At 43.2% G+C, this 15,659-nt stretch overlaps 1 protein-coding gene across 11 annotated transcripts in view; it reads right to left on the bottom strand.

The window, feature by feature from the left end:
- LOC146867905 (uncharacterized) overlaps positions 1 to 15,659 on the bottom strand; it is a 1,103,481-nt gene that overhangs the window by 619,652 nt on the left and 468,170 nt on the right. For all 11 annotated transcript variants that reach the window (XM_085608614.1, XM_085608620.1, XM_085608616.1 and 8 more), the window contains one exon: positions 12,959 to 13,043. In XM_085608614.1, coding sequence (XP_085464740.1) covers positions 12,959 to 13,043 — 85 coding nt within the window. The remainder of the gene's footprint in view (positions 1 to 12,958; positions 13,044 to 15,659) is intronic.

Here is a 15,659-nt window from a genome sequence, read left to right as displayed (position 1 = left end):
AATGATGCCAGGGGTAATTTTTGATGCCAGAGGTTGGCTGTCCTGGTTATTTGTAGTGAATATAGTATTGTAGTGAGGCGTTTTAAATACTTAGTGTAGTGAGGCTTAGGGTCATTTTGCAGGGCGTCCCAGAGCGCTTTATTAATTTCAAGCCCAGGTTTTGATTGCCTTGTACCTTGATCTTAGCAGACCTGATAAGTTGGTCCGATGCGAACAAACAAAACCCCCTCAATCAGTCTAGATTTCGACGGGGCACAGGTACAATCACAAACGCACTAGCGGTAGGGCTAATCGCTGCTAAAAGCCTACGACAGCAACAAGAACTTCATCTATGCTTCGTGGACTTTAAAGCAGCGTTTGACCGTGTCAGTAGACGTACGCTGTGGGCCAAACTGAAGCAGCAGGGTCTTCCGGAGTCAATCCTGAAACCAATGATGGATCTGTACACTGATACCTGAATGCAGGTCAATTCGTCGATGGCCAGAGGCTCACCAGGAAGATTTATACCAACGAGGGATTAAAGCAAGGATGTGTCCTGGCCCCACATCTGTTCAACTTATTTATGGCCGACTTAACTCCAAGGCTAAATGGGGTCAACTCACACCCACCGCGCCTGGGCACACTGCCATTGACACACTTGTCCTACGCGGACGATGTTGTCCTCTTAAGCCACACGAGAATTGGCTTTCAAAGATCTATCCATGAGTTAGCTGACTTGGCCAAAACAAATCTGATGGAAATAAATACACTAAAAACAAAGGTCATGATCATAACTCACAGATTAAGTAAACAAATGACAAACACAATTAACAACTCAAGGTTAGAAGTGGTTAACAACTACAAATATCTCAGGATATATCTGGATCGAAGGTTCTCCTTTGCAATGAATTACGAGACCATACAAAAAAGGGTAATGCTCTACTTTTTTAATTTTGTAGTTTATCATAAACTTTAAAAGGCCCACCGTTTACCCCACTAATGGCAGTCATCAAAGCAAAATTGCTTTCAACCATCACATATGGAAGTGTAGTCCACCACTAAAACAACGCAGTAATTCTGGATAACATCCAAACGCGAGTGTATAAAAGAGTATTTTGTCTGCCATGCAACGCCTCATCAGCCCAGGTACGTTTAGAGTATTTGGCCTCAGCATCTATTAACGTGATAAAACGGTAATTAACGGGGTCTGTACGCTCTCCTAATTTTATATTGGATTGGTTATTGCACCTCTCCATCTCTCCGGGATGCGCATAACAGTTGGAACAGGCAGTACATCTTGCTTGCCCAATAATTGGGATCTTGCTTGTAAATTGCTTGTGGTACGCCGTTAGGACCCGGTGCCCCATTGAGCCTACTGTAGGAGAGTAGGGTCTGCTTTCTATGTTCACCCCCACTTTTTGATTTTGCTTCACTGGTTTTCGACTTAGATGTGGCTGTGGGCCTGCTAATCAGACCCACAGCCCAGCTGTTCTCTCTCTAAATTCACACTATGTACTTTAGGTACATAACCCAATTGGTAAGGATCACCTTTTAGGGCCCTGTACAGTGTACCTTAGGTACCCAAGGCATAGGCGTACCCTAGGCCTACCAGGGGCTGCAGCATGTATTATGCCACCCCTGGCTGGCCTTCCATTATGACACAACTGATCGCTCAGCTGGGGCAAGGTTGTGTAATCACCCCTTGCTTAGGTGTAGTACTCCTATACCTACCTTATATATAGACACATGGGTAACCTACCAGTCACTCCTATGGCAGGCCTTGACAATCCTGAAGGCAGAGTGCTTGGTAACATGTGAGATGGTGCTCTAGCATGAGCTGAGCCTGTCTGCAGCTTTCGGAACCATGTCCTTATAGCTGTTCTATGATATCGCCTACCATATACTCTTAAAGTGCCTTATAATCCTCGCGGTTATGGTAACTATGGTTTGGCTTTATCAAAACATGTTGTGTAAGGTGTCTAACACTTTGGAATACTACCCCCACACCATTTCTGGCGGTGAGGATAGTATTCCTCCCTTCTAGAGGGAGAAGACATGTTGAAGACCTACTACCCGGGTAAAGTTAACCAGAGCCCCAGCATCACAAAATGGATGCTGCTGCCACAGACACAAGTCTGACCTCCTGCTGCTGGGAGTCCTTCCAGCGAGGGAGGCTTGGACAATAGGTTTCCTGCCTTGGGAGGTGCTAGCACCACCCTAGACAGGCCTTAGTGGTTTGGGGCAGGGAGGGATGAATGAAACGAGACATTGCCTGGGGCACACTAGGTGTCCCATGCATAGTCCAGGTCAAACTGGTGCTGGGGCACTCCAGCCCCAGTCCTGGCACGAAACTGGACAAAGGGAAGGGGGTGTAACCACCCCCCTCCCTGGTCCCACCCATAGGAGGGACCTAGCAGGTAACCCAGCCCCCCAGATTAGTATAAGAGTGGGAGCTGAGTCCCTAGGACTTTGGATTATCCTGATAACTGAAACTTGAACAGAAACTCTGGACCTTCGACATTCGACTACGGAAGAAGACTGAAGAATCTCCCTTGTGGCCAAGGAGTGGCCACCCTGTGCAAACAGGCACCATCAAGCGACCTGCCGTTTGCTTTGCTCAATGTTCTACGAGGAACCGACTGCAGAGCCCGACCAGCGCCTTGACTTCCAGACTTCTCCGACCCTGATCCACATCCACAGCAAAGCTGAGATCCGTGGAGGCGACGAGAGACGTGGGACCGGCTACCTGGGAAAATTGGCTACTTGCTTCCAGCGCAGCTTCTGAGGCATCCTCGAAGTTGTGCTCTGGGGATTGAGAAGCCCCAACCCCGAGCACCACCTGCACCGAAGATCAGCCCTCCACACTCCACGAGTTCTGTGTGTGGCCCTTCTGCATTTTCCTGCTCAACGCGTTTGTCCGGTTGCTTGCACATTGGCTAGTGACCTCTGCGACGACGAACCTTTGACTTTCCACCACTGGTTTGGCTCCTCCAGACTGGCCCTTGCTTCCCTGTGAGAGAGAAGCACCTCAGGCCTTCCTGGTCTGCAACAGAAGCGAATCCTTCATTCTGCGTGGGTTGCGCTTGCCAAGGCTTGTTGTGTCCCAACTCGACATCGACGCCGCCGACAGCAAGAGCCCTCGTGGGACAGCTCGCCTCCTGGTTCTGGTTGTCCTCGACGCCTCCTAGTACCCGTGGCTGCTGCGACAAGCTTCACCTCTTCACCTGCATCTTCACGACATCGCCTGGTTCCTTCCTGGTTCCTTGCCGGCTCCTGGCTGGTGACCTAGACTCTGTCCCCTCTGCTTGCAGGTATCCTCCTTCTTGATTCCATCCTTGGAATCCACCGGACACTCTTCACTGACTGCCTGTCAGCATCTTTTCTTCAGGCATCCATAGGAGTCGACGACGAAACCCGATGCAAGTTCACACCTATGCACCCGCAGCCCGTGGGCTAGGTAACTTGAGTACTCCGGTGCTCACAAGGGTATTGACTATCCTAGTGTCTAGTTTCCAAGTCTCCAACTCCTAGTTCCTTCCGAAGTGTCCTAAAACTCTTAATTTCTAAATACTACTATTTCTATCGACTTACGCGTGAGTGTTTCCACTCTGCACCTAAATCCCGTGGGCCTCCCACTGCCTAGCAACTGATAGGATAGTGTAGCCCCAGCGATTCCCTAGGCCTAGGCCTAACCTGTGTTTGTGACAGTGGTTCTTATACCACTTACTTAGTATATGGTTTGCGTGGCCCCTAGGGCCTAACTGTATTACGTACCTGTGTGACTTATGTATGCTTAAATAAGACTGTGTTGTACTTACCTTGAATCTCATAAATAGTGCTGAGGGTATTTTGACTAGAATAAATACATTGTATTTTTATAATATATCTGTTGTGGTGTCCTTTCATTTGGTATTCAAGGGGTTGCAAATGGTATAACAGCTGGCTTCACATGCCATACAGAGTTTAGCCTAAGACTGCTCTTGTCCATGCTACCACTAGGATAGCTGGTCTATAAGGTTGACTTTACAACCAATCACCATAAGGGTTGTTTGGACTGATAAAATGTGTACACTAGAACTAGTGACATCATATATCAGGCCAACTTCTCACACCTACTTTTTGTTATAACTTGTAAAATTTCTACTTCAGAGTAAGGAGTGTATGACTGTGGTGTGGCCTCATTCTGCTGTATGCCATTTCCTGTTGTTTTGGTAATTATAGAGAACTTGTCCTTCCTGGTACTGTGCTTATTTGTGGAAGCTAAAGCTTTTGGTCTCCCTTTATAGTATTTACTGTGGAGTTTAGCCCACCTGCTTTGTTGCAGAAAATGTGGTGATTAGGTGTCATACCCAGGCAGGCTCCATGATACAGGTCACGTTGATGACTTTTGAGGTTATGTTCAAGAAATTCACTTGGTCCCAGAAAACTCTAGCATCTGATCTCTTTGCGTTGTATAGTAACTTTGTCCAAAAGTTATTATGTTGAGGTATTTTTATCGATCCAGATTTGTTTTTTGTATTTTTTCTTTAATTGACGTACTTGCTCCCAAGTTGTTGAAGATGGGCTTTGATGGTGTGCCATCCTGAGGGCCTTTCTTAGTTGTTTCCTTATAGTGCGTGCAGTTTGACTAAGATGACTATTGTGGTTTGTCCGTTTTTTTATTTGACTGTTTAGTGGATGCCCCTGCTAGTGGTAGACTTGCCAGGAAGGTGGTCCATGTTTCAATTGTCAAGTTTTTTTGTGACTCAGGGGGCTGCATTAGGTCTTTTGCCTTTGAAGCTATTTGCAGAATTGTTTTGCTTGTCCATTGCAGGTGTTTTAGATTTATTGTCTATGTTGACCCCTCCACTACTGGGGCTTCTATGTGTCTTTGAAATGACATTTTGAGTTCGATATGCTGGGTCGAGTGGTCACTGTCGATGGAGCATTTGATCTGAAATCTTTCTATTTGTCCTAGACGTGGGAGAGTTACTATTGTATAATCCAGAACTGAGCTTGAGCGAGGAACATTATACGGGCAAGCGGTGGGTCTATCCTGTTTTATTCTCCCATTTAATGTACGCATCCCTAGATGTTCAAGATCCATTACGAGTTGCCGTCCTGCATTATCCATACGTTTTGGATTGGGATAAGATTGCATTTGTACTGCCAAGATTGCGTTTGCAGCAGTGATATTATCTTCCTCTTCTTGGGTATACAATAGATTTGAATTGAAGTCTCCTGTTAAAATAATTTCCCAAGTTGGTTGTTCAAAGCGAAATTCTGCAATAGTGGCAATTCGTTTTTTAAATAGATATTTTTTGATCTTTTGTTTCGGATGTGCATAGATGTTAATTAGAATGATGGTACTGACCCCTGATTGTGAGCCCAGCTCAATTTTTATTATTTGATTGTTAACAGCTGAGCTGAGGACATATTTAGTGCTGTTGAGATATAGACGGCTAACCCGCCTTTAGGTCTTCCGTATTGTCGTGTTCGTATTGCGTTCACATGGTGAAGGATCCAGCCTGGGACCTCTACTGGAGCTGTCAACCATGTTTCTTGGAGTGCGACAATTTCATAATTATCCCAGTTCTCAGAAGCCCCTTTTTCTGTAGTAATGGCATGTCATTCTCCGTTCTGACCAGATAAGTGGAGACTTTGGTATGCTTTTTTTTGCAGAGTTTGTTGTTGTATATATGTATCATCTGCACCTTTTGCACCTCGCAGAACCGAGGGGACTATGCTTGCCGTTGAGTTATTGTTTGGGAGTGTACTGATTAAAAGGAAAGGTGACGGATAACGTTTAGCCGCGGGAGTAGAGAGTGATATTCCCCAATCTTCAAATTTTGTGGCCTCTTTTAAGATGTCTGACACTATTTCTTCCGTCTTCCAAGTTGTTAGTAGAGTAGAGTGCAGTGGCACAGAGTGCAATGAGAGAGAGCAGGTGTGTACAGTGCATTGGCATGGAGTGCAGTGGTTATGAGTAGAGTGGCGTAGAGTGCAGTGGCGTAGCGTAGATTGTTTCAGAGTAGAGTGAAGTGGAGTAGAGTGGTGCAGGGTAGAGTGCAGTTGCGTACAGAGGCATAGAGTGTCATAGAGTGTCATGGCATAGAGTGAAGTGTGGTACAAAGCAGTGGCATAGAGTGCAGAGGTGCACAGCAGATTAGAATGACATTCAGTGGATTAGCATAGAGTGTAGGGGCATAGAGTTGAATGTTACAGAGTGAAGTGCATTGGTGCAGAGTGTACTGGCATAGAGTGCAGTGTTGCAGACTGGCGTAGAGTACAAAGGCATAGAGTGGAGTTGTGCAGAGCAGATTGGTGTGGCCTAGGCTGGAGTGGTGTAGAGAGCAGTGGTGTAGAGTAGAGTGGCGAACAGTGCATTGGCATAGCGTAAAGTGGTACAGGGCAGAGTGGAGAGGCATAACGTAAAGCGGCATAGAGTGCAGTGGCATAGATTGAGTGGTGTAGAGTGCAGTGGCGTGGAGTGGTGCAAAGTAAAGTGCAGTCATGGAGAGTGGTGCAGAATAGAGTGGAGTGGCATGGTATGATAGCGCACTGCCAGTACAGACAACACATTTTCAATTGAAATGACCATTACATTTGCTCAAACATACAGTTTACTAATAAAACTATTTAGTGCTTACGAAAATGTGTGGAAATTGCATCACCTAGTGTAATGATTTTGTTTTGATATTATTATATTAAGTATTTGTTTCCAACATACTTCAGAAATAATACAAAATATGCTGCATTTGTGTTCCTAATTCTGATATATTCTGAAATACTTACACAGTTCATTTAAACTTTGTCGTACAATAGAAAAAAAACTCTTTTCTATCCCCAGTATTCAGCATGATTGTCACATAAATCCTCTTACTCCGAAGTCAGAGAAAGAAAAGTAACCATGCACCCTGGAAGACAGCACCTGACATTTGACCTCGGTCAGTAAATGCACAACAAATGTGACAAGATTTAAAGGCCTGTTTACAGAAAGGGAGTTTGTGGAAGAATACAGTAAACACGATTTAGGCAACGGGAGGGACAAACTGAACCTCGAGAGCCTAAAGAAAATAAAGTCAGCAAATAGAAAGCGAATGTGAATTACAAACCACAAACCCAATGGTATCAACGGGCGGAATGCATTCCTAGGTCAACTTTCTGAAAATGAGAGGATGTAGCCTAACGGCTAAGGCGGTCGATTCGATGCGCTTCGTCTTCCTGGCCCACCTACTGGCCAAACGCTGTATAGCAATGCACTGGCGATCCCCCACTGGTCCTCGACTTGCAGCTTGGGTAGGGGCTGTTCTTAAATGGGCTGCTGCGGAGGAAGATGCAATACGAGAGGAGGAAGCCAAAGGTACCAGTAAAACCCCTATCTCTTTAGAATGGGCGCTCCTACTACACCAATTCAGACAATCTCAGACCCCACCTGCACCGGTAGCCGGCAGGAATACCCCCGACGCCGCACCGCCTAACGCGGTCCGGGTCTCCACGGCGAGGGCTCCCCCCCAATGTCCCCCCGCACCACCCCCGGGCCAGCGGAGTTCCCCCCCCTGCTCACCTGATGCACCCCATGGCTCCTCATCCCGGACTGTGCACACGCCCACCCCCCCCTAGATGGGAGGCAGGAATATAGCTGAATAGGCAATGGCAGATTTGGGACATAGCCTAGACCTCGTCCCTCAGAACTCCATGGCATCCCCCAGTTTGGTTCTCCTCCCCAGTTTTTTATACAGGCAATGATCTGCTACCATACAGACCACTTCCACCCAGACCTAGACATATACGCACTCTCTATATGGATGTTGGTCAATTTGTTCACTCTTGTAGCGTACCCATTTTCACGAAAAATGATGTATGTATACTTCTATTCTTAAATGCCAATAAAAAGTATTTAAAAAAAAAAAAAAAACGGCTAAGGCGGTCGATCTCTAATCTGGGGAACCGGGTTCGAGTCTCTGCAATGACGCTCAACATCCTGTGATTCTGGGCAAATCACTTAATCTCCCCATGCCTACAAAAAATTAATGTGTCCTTGTGTAACGTAACTGGTGCTCATGTAAAGCGCTCTGATACCCGATACCTTTGGGTCAAGTTCGCGCAGTTAAAACAATTAAAAAAAAAAGATGTCTTTAGCAAACCAGAAAGCTGCACTGTATGGTAGGCTGCGACCTAAAAAGGACAACAGGTCCCATAATGCCTCAGAATAGCTAGCCTCTAGCATGGTAAGTACTCCTAACATGTATTCCAAAGGTACACTTACAAATATATGTATATAATTTTTTTCTCATCCTAGCAACAAATAGCTAAAAGAATATTTTAAAAAACATGGAGTATACAAATATAGAATTAATCTAATATTAGCTCAGTATGAAATAATAAAATCAAACTACGCTTCAAATAGCAAATAACAAAAGACACCACACCAATACAATATTTTTAGTACAAATATGACAATACAAAGAAAATATTTTTCTGGATACATTCTACAATTACAATGTTCCAATCAACAATGGTTATGTATGGCTGCACCATTAAAAAGTTACATAATCAGCAGTCATTAAGGAGTCTGTTGAATTTTTAGTTGTGGGTGATTTTTCTTTCTTATTGGATCTCTGACTAGCTCTCCAGTATGCTCCAGTTTGTACCATTTTGTGGAGAGAGCATTGTAGTAAGCAACCATTTTTACCTTTTCTGGCTATTCGCAGCTGGCATTTTGTGGTTGTTCATGATCTAGTGGCCAGCAATACACACCAGGACATCCTTTAAGAACAAGGCTGCGGTGCAGACTCGTGCAGATGTGCACTGTCGGCACGCCAAAAGCAAGACCGTCTGCGTCTCACAGTTGCCGGGACCACCTGTGCTCCTTTTTCTCTAGAGCAGGAGGTAGGCTGATTAATTCAAGTAAACAACTCAACTTGCTCAGGGAGGTGTCTCTTCCTTCTACACATAGGTTTCAACAATGTTTAATGCACTCGCCTGAGACTACTGGGGGGGCCTTTTCTTGCCGCTCATGTCAATTCTCCTGCACCTACCCTCTATTTTGGGTGAAATAGCAAGATAGGGCACGAGGGACCACATATCTTAAGCTCAGTGCAGATAGGGAAGTTTGAACCTTTCTGCAGGAGGAGATAGGGTCCTTAGTAGGCTCTAGCTCATTCCAAAATCTTTGCCTAAACATTCTACAGAAACATGGAACCTTTTAAAGTCCCACAGCCCTGACATTTGTTTTATCACTGAGGCTTGGCCTCATTCCGCTGCCATTCCTGCCCATTGCAAGGTGATTAAATTAGAGAAGGAAGACCAGCCTGTGATCGGTGATCTTCACAACAAGGACTGGACCATTATGCATCTTATACAAAAATCTGTTGTATGAATGTATTAACAAATGTTTATGTGCCAGTCCTTTTATTCCTTTCTGCGTTATCTTAAATAAATCAATTCATGAATGATCTATTGAACAGTTCTCGCGGTTTCCTGAAATAGGAGGGATCTCTCAACATCTGTGTGTTTTTTGGCAAGATAGATAATGTATTATACTTGACTCAATGTGAAATATTAGGAGTGCCGGGGTTTCCCTTCTGTTGATTACGATACATAAGTTACCCTTGTTTCTTGTGTTACTGATACCTTGGGTAGTGGGGTATCTTGCCCTGGGAGGCACCAATTGTACTTATTGGTATAAAGACAAATTGATTATATTAGCCCTTTTTTCTGAGATGTTTTGAAGTGCGACCGTGTATCCACCTCTACCTCGTTTGGCTATCCGGCTAAATGGTATAATGATTAGCCTAGAAGAGAGAAACAAGCGTTCAAGAAACTGTCTTTATAGTTGAATTGTATATGGTCAATAGTATATTAGATAATTAACAATTTTTTAAAGAAAGAACGTATTTATTGTCTGAATTTCCTTTAATGCAAATAAAAATTGGCATTAAAGTATAACTGAACTACAAGGTCTCTCATAATGTTTTGATTGAGTGGCTTTTGACATCGGGATTCACTCACAGTCCCAAACGTGGCTGAGGAACTTCCTAAAGTACAGAGCTCAAGGGGTATTTATCCCTCCTTTTAACTCTAGGACAGTCCGTACCACCTGCAGGGTGTTACAGGAATCTTTTCTTAGTCCTACTCTCTTTAATATCTATGTGAGCCCTTTGGCAAAGATTGCTATGGATTTTGGTCTGGAGATTCTGCACTATGCTGACGATAGCCACTTGGTGGTATTGATAGGACACAACCAGGAAGTGACAAGAGCCAGCTTCTGCGACTGTCTGCATGCTGTGGCATTTTGAAAGAAGCTGTTTGCCTTCAACTAAGCGTAGCAAAACCAGAAGTTCTATTATTCGGCAAGGCCACCCAGATCTGGTCAAATGATTGGTGGCCTAAGGAACTGGCAATCCTCCTCATCAAAATAAGTTGTAAAGAATCTCAGCATTCTGCTAGACGATAAGCTTAGTATGGCAAATCAAGCTACAGCAATCAGCAGTATTTGCTTTGGAATTTTTCGTATGCTCAAGGAGGTCTTTCCCCGGCTTCCCTTGAACTATAGAAGGACTATCATATATGGGTTCATATAACCAGTCATCTTGACTATGGTAACACTCTCCTCGTTTCAGCAAATGAGTCTCTCCTATTGTGCTTGCAAGTGGTACAGAATATGGTAGCCAGACTGGTTTGATATCTTTCATCTGGCACCTCTGTAGACCCAGTTCTAAGATCCCTTCATTGTTGGGAAGCACTGAATTTTTAAGCTCCAAAGTCATAGTCACAAAGACTTGTATAGCGAGGGTCCTGGATACTTACGCACAAGGGTCTGGTTTTACCAGCGAGCTAGGAAACTCAGATCATCTGATATGGCACTGGCCACCCCCTGCCCAATACAGACTGTCCGATGCAAAGTATGCTTGTTTCTTACCTTGTACCTCGGCACTGGAATAATCTGCTCTTACAAATTCATTCCTGTCAAAGCTTTACCACTTTGAAAAAGCTATCTCAGCTTATGGCCTTCTCCTATATCTGCCTGTTATTTGCTTACTGATGTATTACGCTTTAGCTCCAGGATACTCCTTTGGAAGTGAGATAGCATAACATATCATCTAAGTTTAAATCAGCAACCCATTTATGCAATAATTTTCTAATTGTGTGGACTTAGGGTGTCATAACTACAGTTCTCTATTGCCATCTCTGATATTTATTGGCAGCAAATGCCAACACATTTATTAAGTGAGGGATTGCTGTTAAGATATTCGTGATAGGGTATTTGTTTTCTTCTCTCCGAATAATACCAATATGTTGTCACCTAAGGAAATATATTTGGATTACGTGCCCTTCAACATATCATCTTTTAGCAAATGCTGAGTCAGCAGTTTTTGCAGAAATGCAAACCAGATTAAACAAAGCAGTTGAACCAATCCGAAAGGGGAATGATAACTGATATTGATTGTGTGTATGGTTTGTTTCTCTGTCAGGTCCATGTTGTCTTTATTGATAGTGATTTGCAAGTTTATAATTTTTCATACACAAAACTTCATTACCCAAAGGATCCAAAAGTCACAAACAGCTGCCCGACTTCCTCAAACAGTAGTTCCCTTCAAGTTATATCTTGGATTCTGTTTTTGAATACATTTTTATATTTGTACTCTATTAAGCCAGTTGAAATATCAAAACAAAAGTGATGTGAGAATTATATTTCATCATGCTATACGTGTCTTAACGCTATACGAGTCCTAAATCCCTGGGCTTACCTTTATAGGTTAACTGCCTGCATAGATATGTTAAACAGATGTGATAAATGTAATACTGCAGAAAAATACACCTTTGAGTTGACAGTTCTATGTCAGACAGGTACTGGATAAACAAAAGTTTTTCAAGGGTCTGATGTACTGATGTTACAATACACACTTCCTGATTTCACTAAGATGGCTACTGATTGATGCCAGATGTATACTGAAACTGACCTGCATTATTCACAAAGCCCTTCACACAAATTCCTCAATCTACCTGGCTGGAAAACAGACCATTTCAGGAGGCAAACACCTCCTCTGGAGCAACAAGAACCTTCTACTGGAAATACCTCCTTGCTAAAGAAAAACAATCTTAAAACAAGTCTTCTATGAAATCTGGAACAACATTCCCCCTTCAATCAGAACCAATCTGTTTCTTAAAAGTCTTTAAAGCGGAGGTGAAAGAACTACTCACCCAAGAATTTCTCCTAAATGGTCCCATTACCTTCTCCCAGTAGCTTACTCTCTGGTAAATTCAAACTAAGAAAAAAAGGGACCACTCGTACATTTAGCTTAACTCAACAACTGAGCAAATATTGATAAATTTAAAATCATATCTTAGATCCCATGTGCACGAGGAAACACCAACACGGACAGATGATCCCTAGAATACAATTGTCACAAAAACAAACTGAAGACTCACCAAGCGCAGGGTCCCACAAGAACAATGATGGTCTCCTAACACTAGAACAGTACAAACATGGACCGAGACCTATGAACTTCAGGGCCTCACAATAAACAACCAGGACCAAACACATCCAAAAGCAACTATCCACAAACTGAAATAGGTCACACTTTAACATGCCCACCAATTAATTCCGTAACTTATAGACTTTAGCAGTCCCAAAAACCTTGTGGCCTGTAGGCCTCCCGGAATAAAGAAAACAATGCTTCTCTTGCAATAAGAAGCTTGTTTTTGGAATACATTATACATTGGTGTACCCGGAGGGCTCGGGTCAGAGTTGCTTATTAAGCAACTCTGACCCTAGCCCTACAGGTACACCAATGTATATATTTTGACACTGATATATTTGCCTCTGTACAACTAACAAAAGAAATGTTGTATAATCTCAATTATGCCCTTAGTTATTAATCAAGAATCATATACTTTACATTTAGAAAAATATGTAGGCAGCCTTTTGGTGATTTTATGTGGTCAACCTCCACACAAAGCTTTGGAAATATGAATTAAAGAAATAAGCACCTACCTTCAAAGATATTGGAGTCATCTAGTTCATGAGTTTTTTTAAGGGACTCTCTGGGGTACGAACGAGGATCTACAACGCCAACCAACTGCAAAAGAGAATGTTTTTATTGAAACATACAAAGCAAAATTATTCCTGCTTACTACGTGATTTTATGAAACAATGTTAAATTTGCTGTAACGATGGAAAAGGCAATATGCATCACACTCAATCTTAATGTAAACTAACTTCAAAATACATTCCGCAGACTGCATCTTAGAAACAAATCCTTGATGCTACAGTTTGTGATCATAGGAGATTCCTGTTTCCAAGATGGATCCAATTAAAAATACTTGTTGTCACGTCTGCACCAATGAGTGGAATTCCTCGCATTGTGAGAACAGCGTGATGGCCAGGTCTTTCAGTCAACTTTGTGGCTGACACCGTGATTGTCCCCAAGATCAGGGAACCACACTGAACGTGCCCCACGTGGATCTGTGTTGTTCACCAGCAGACTGCAGCACTCTACTGGGCAAGGTGGATGTGGGGATTAGTGAGGTGTAAGGATAGGAGTACCCCCGGTGTGCCTTCACACAATCAAGCCCACCGGAATTTTGTGATTCTGCAGCCACTATGTTTTCTGCGTAATTGCCAATTTGCATGCCACTTTCTAATATCCATGGTGTCATTTACAGATTTGAACAACATTTTCTGTTTAACATGGCATAATCGGTGCAACACAGTGGCAGACACTTAGTAAAAGTTAGCTAAACCCCTTTCAGCTGTTTATTACTGTATTCTGTTTTAGGTCGAGCCTGGGCAGCACATGTGCTGCTCTGTGAGGCATACTGTGTTCAGGTATGGACTTGAAGTTCCACCCATATTTTTCATTGTCTTGTGTCTTTGTCCTTTGTAAACTGTGGCTTTTCATTGGTCAATAGGTTTAGTAGTCCCTCCTTAATATCACCTTGTCTCATTTTGTAACCTCCCATGAGGACACCCCCTGTTTACATGTGTTGCTACTCGGTAGGCTTTAATTACAGCCTTTAGGCACTATTTGCTTAAATGGTTTTCTCCTGCCTGCTGTTGCAGGCAGGACACGCTTTCCAATTTTAAGACAAAAACACTTCAGGTCTACACTAGCGCGTAATCATGCATAAGAGAAATGAAGGACTAGAATCTCACAAAATCCCCGAACAGGGGAAAATCCCTTTCAGGACGAATACCCTCACCCACCATAGGTGGCATGCTTGGTACCTCCGGTTGCAGCTCGTGTACTACGACGGGGTACCGACGGAGAGAGCGGGCCCCTTTCCCTAAGCTGTTGCCAGGTAGAGGTGTGGCCACTTATCCAATATCCTTGCATAGCTCCAGTAATACCCATCAACAAAACAAAGGATTATTTGTTGTGTATCTTTTCTTTATTTTCATCACTTTGAGCACTAGCAGCAGCTTTATTTTTAGTCGGGTCCTGAAGGAAGCCTAGATACTTGGTTAAGATCATCAAGGCTGAAACTGTTTTTGATATATAGCAGTTTTAAATCAATATTGCTCATTGCACTGCTTTTTAATCCTGCCAGTGCGAGCAAGCGAATAAAGAGTTTTTTGCCCTCACTAGGTAGTTGTAATTTCACCACTGCAAATTCACATATTCACTTTTGTTGCGCTGCGCTTTCACCACACCTGAGATTCACATATGGGATTTAAGCATCCTTATTAAGTTTCTACTACTCAAAAAAAAACATCCCAGAGCTCCTACCTCACAGTGAGGGAGTTGTAGCCCTCAGTGGGACTAGGTTTCCCACTGGGAGGAGAAACCCATATGATGAAGCATGCACCTATGGTGGGTGAGGGTATTCGTCCTGAAAGGGATTTTCCCCTGTTCGGGAATTTTGTGAGACTCTAATCCTTCATTTCTCTTATGCATGATTGCGCGCTAGTGTAGACCCGAGGAGTTTTTGTGTTATAATTGTATTGTATTAGGGGATACTCTCCTCGCAGGTCTATAAAATATCTCCCTTGTACCCTCTCCCTCCGTTTTTGTGTCAGGACACGCTTTCCCCCATAGGTTTTTTTCCCCCATAGCACGGCACGTCATGCTCATACAGTGGCGGACGTGCCTTTGGTTCATTTGCAGCACAGAACGCAGTCGCGCGTTTTTTTTTACTGTTTATTTACTTTTATTTTTATAACTACCCCATGCCGCACGTTCACCTTAATGGCGGCAGCGGCCTTTTCTTTAGACACGGCTCATCAAAGGAAAGGGGCACAGCAGACATTAAAGTGAAAGCATCACATGGGTGCTTTTACAAACAAGCACTTGCAATGCAATAGGTCTCGCATTTAGAAGAGTTTCGTAAATGCGAGATCTAGTGCAGTGCAAATGCTTGTTTCAATGTACTAATGAGATAAAACCTAATATAGATGACGGGGGAGAGCATTTGTCAAGAAGTTTCAAACAAGGAGAAATAGTTCCTTCTTTGTCTTGCAAAAGATGTGATTCACTATTCGTGCAACTTTATGTTGCAATGAAAATAATGTTCTAAGATGCCGTTAAGTAAGAGTGCAGAAAAATTCCAAACATTCAATTTTTTTTTTAAAGAGTATTGTCCTGAATCTTAAATTGCTTTTAATCATATATTTTTATGATACAGATGCAATGTCAAATTCTGCTCTTCCAGGCTGCCTCTTCACAAAAAAAGAGGTGCTTTCGCTGGCCCATAGT

The sequence above is a fragment of the Triturus cristatus genome, chromosome 1_2 (assembly GCF_964204655.1).
Source record: "Triturus cristatus chromosome 1_2, aTriCri1.1, whole genome shotgun sequence".
NCBI classification, from domain to species: Eukaryota; Metazoa; Chordata; class Amphibia; order Caudata; family Salamandridae; genus Triturus; species Triturus cristatus.
This window is presented reverse-complemented; position numbering and strand designations above follow the sequence as displayed.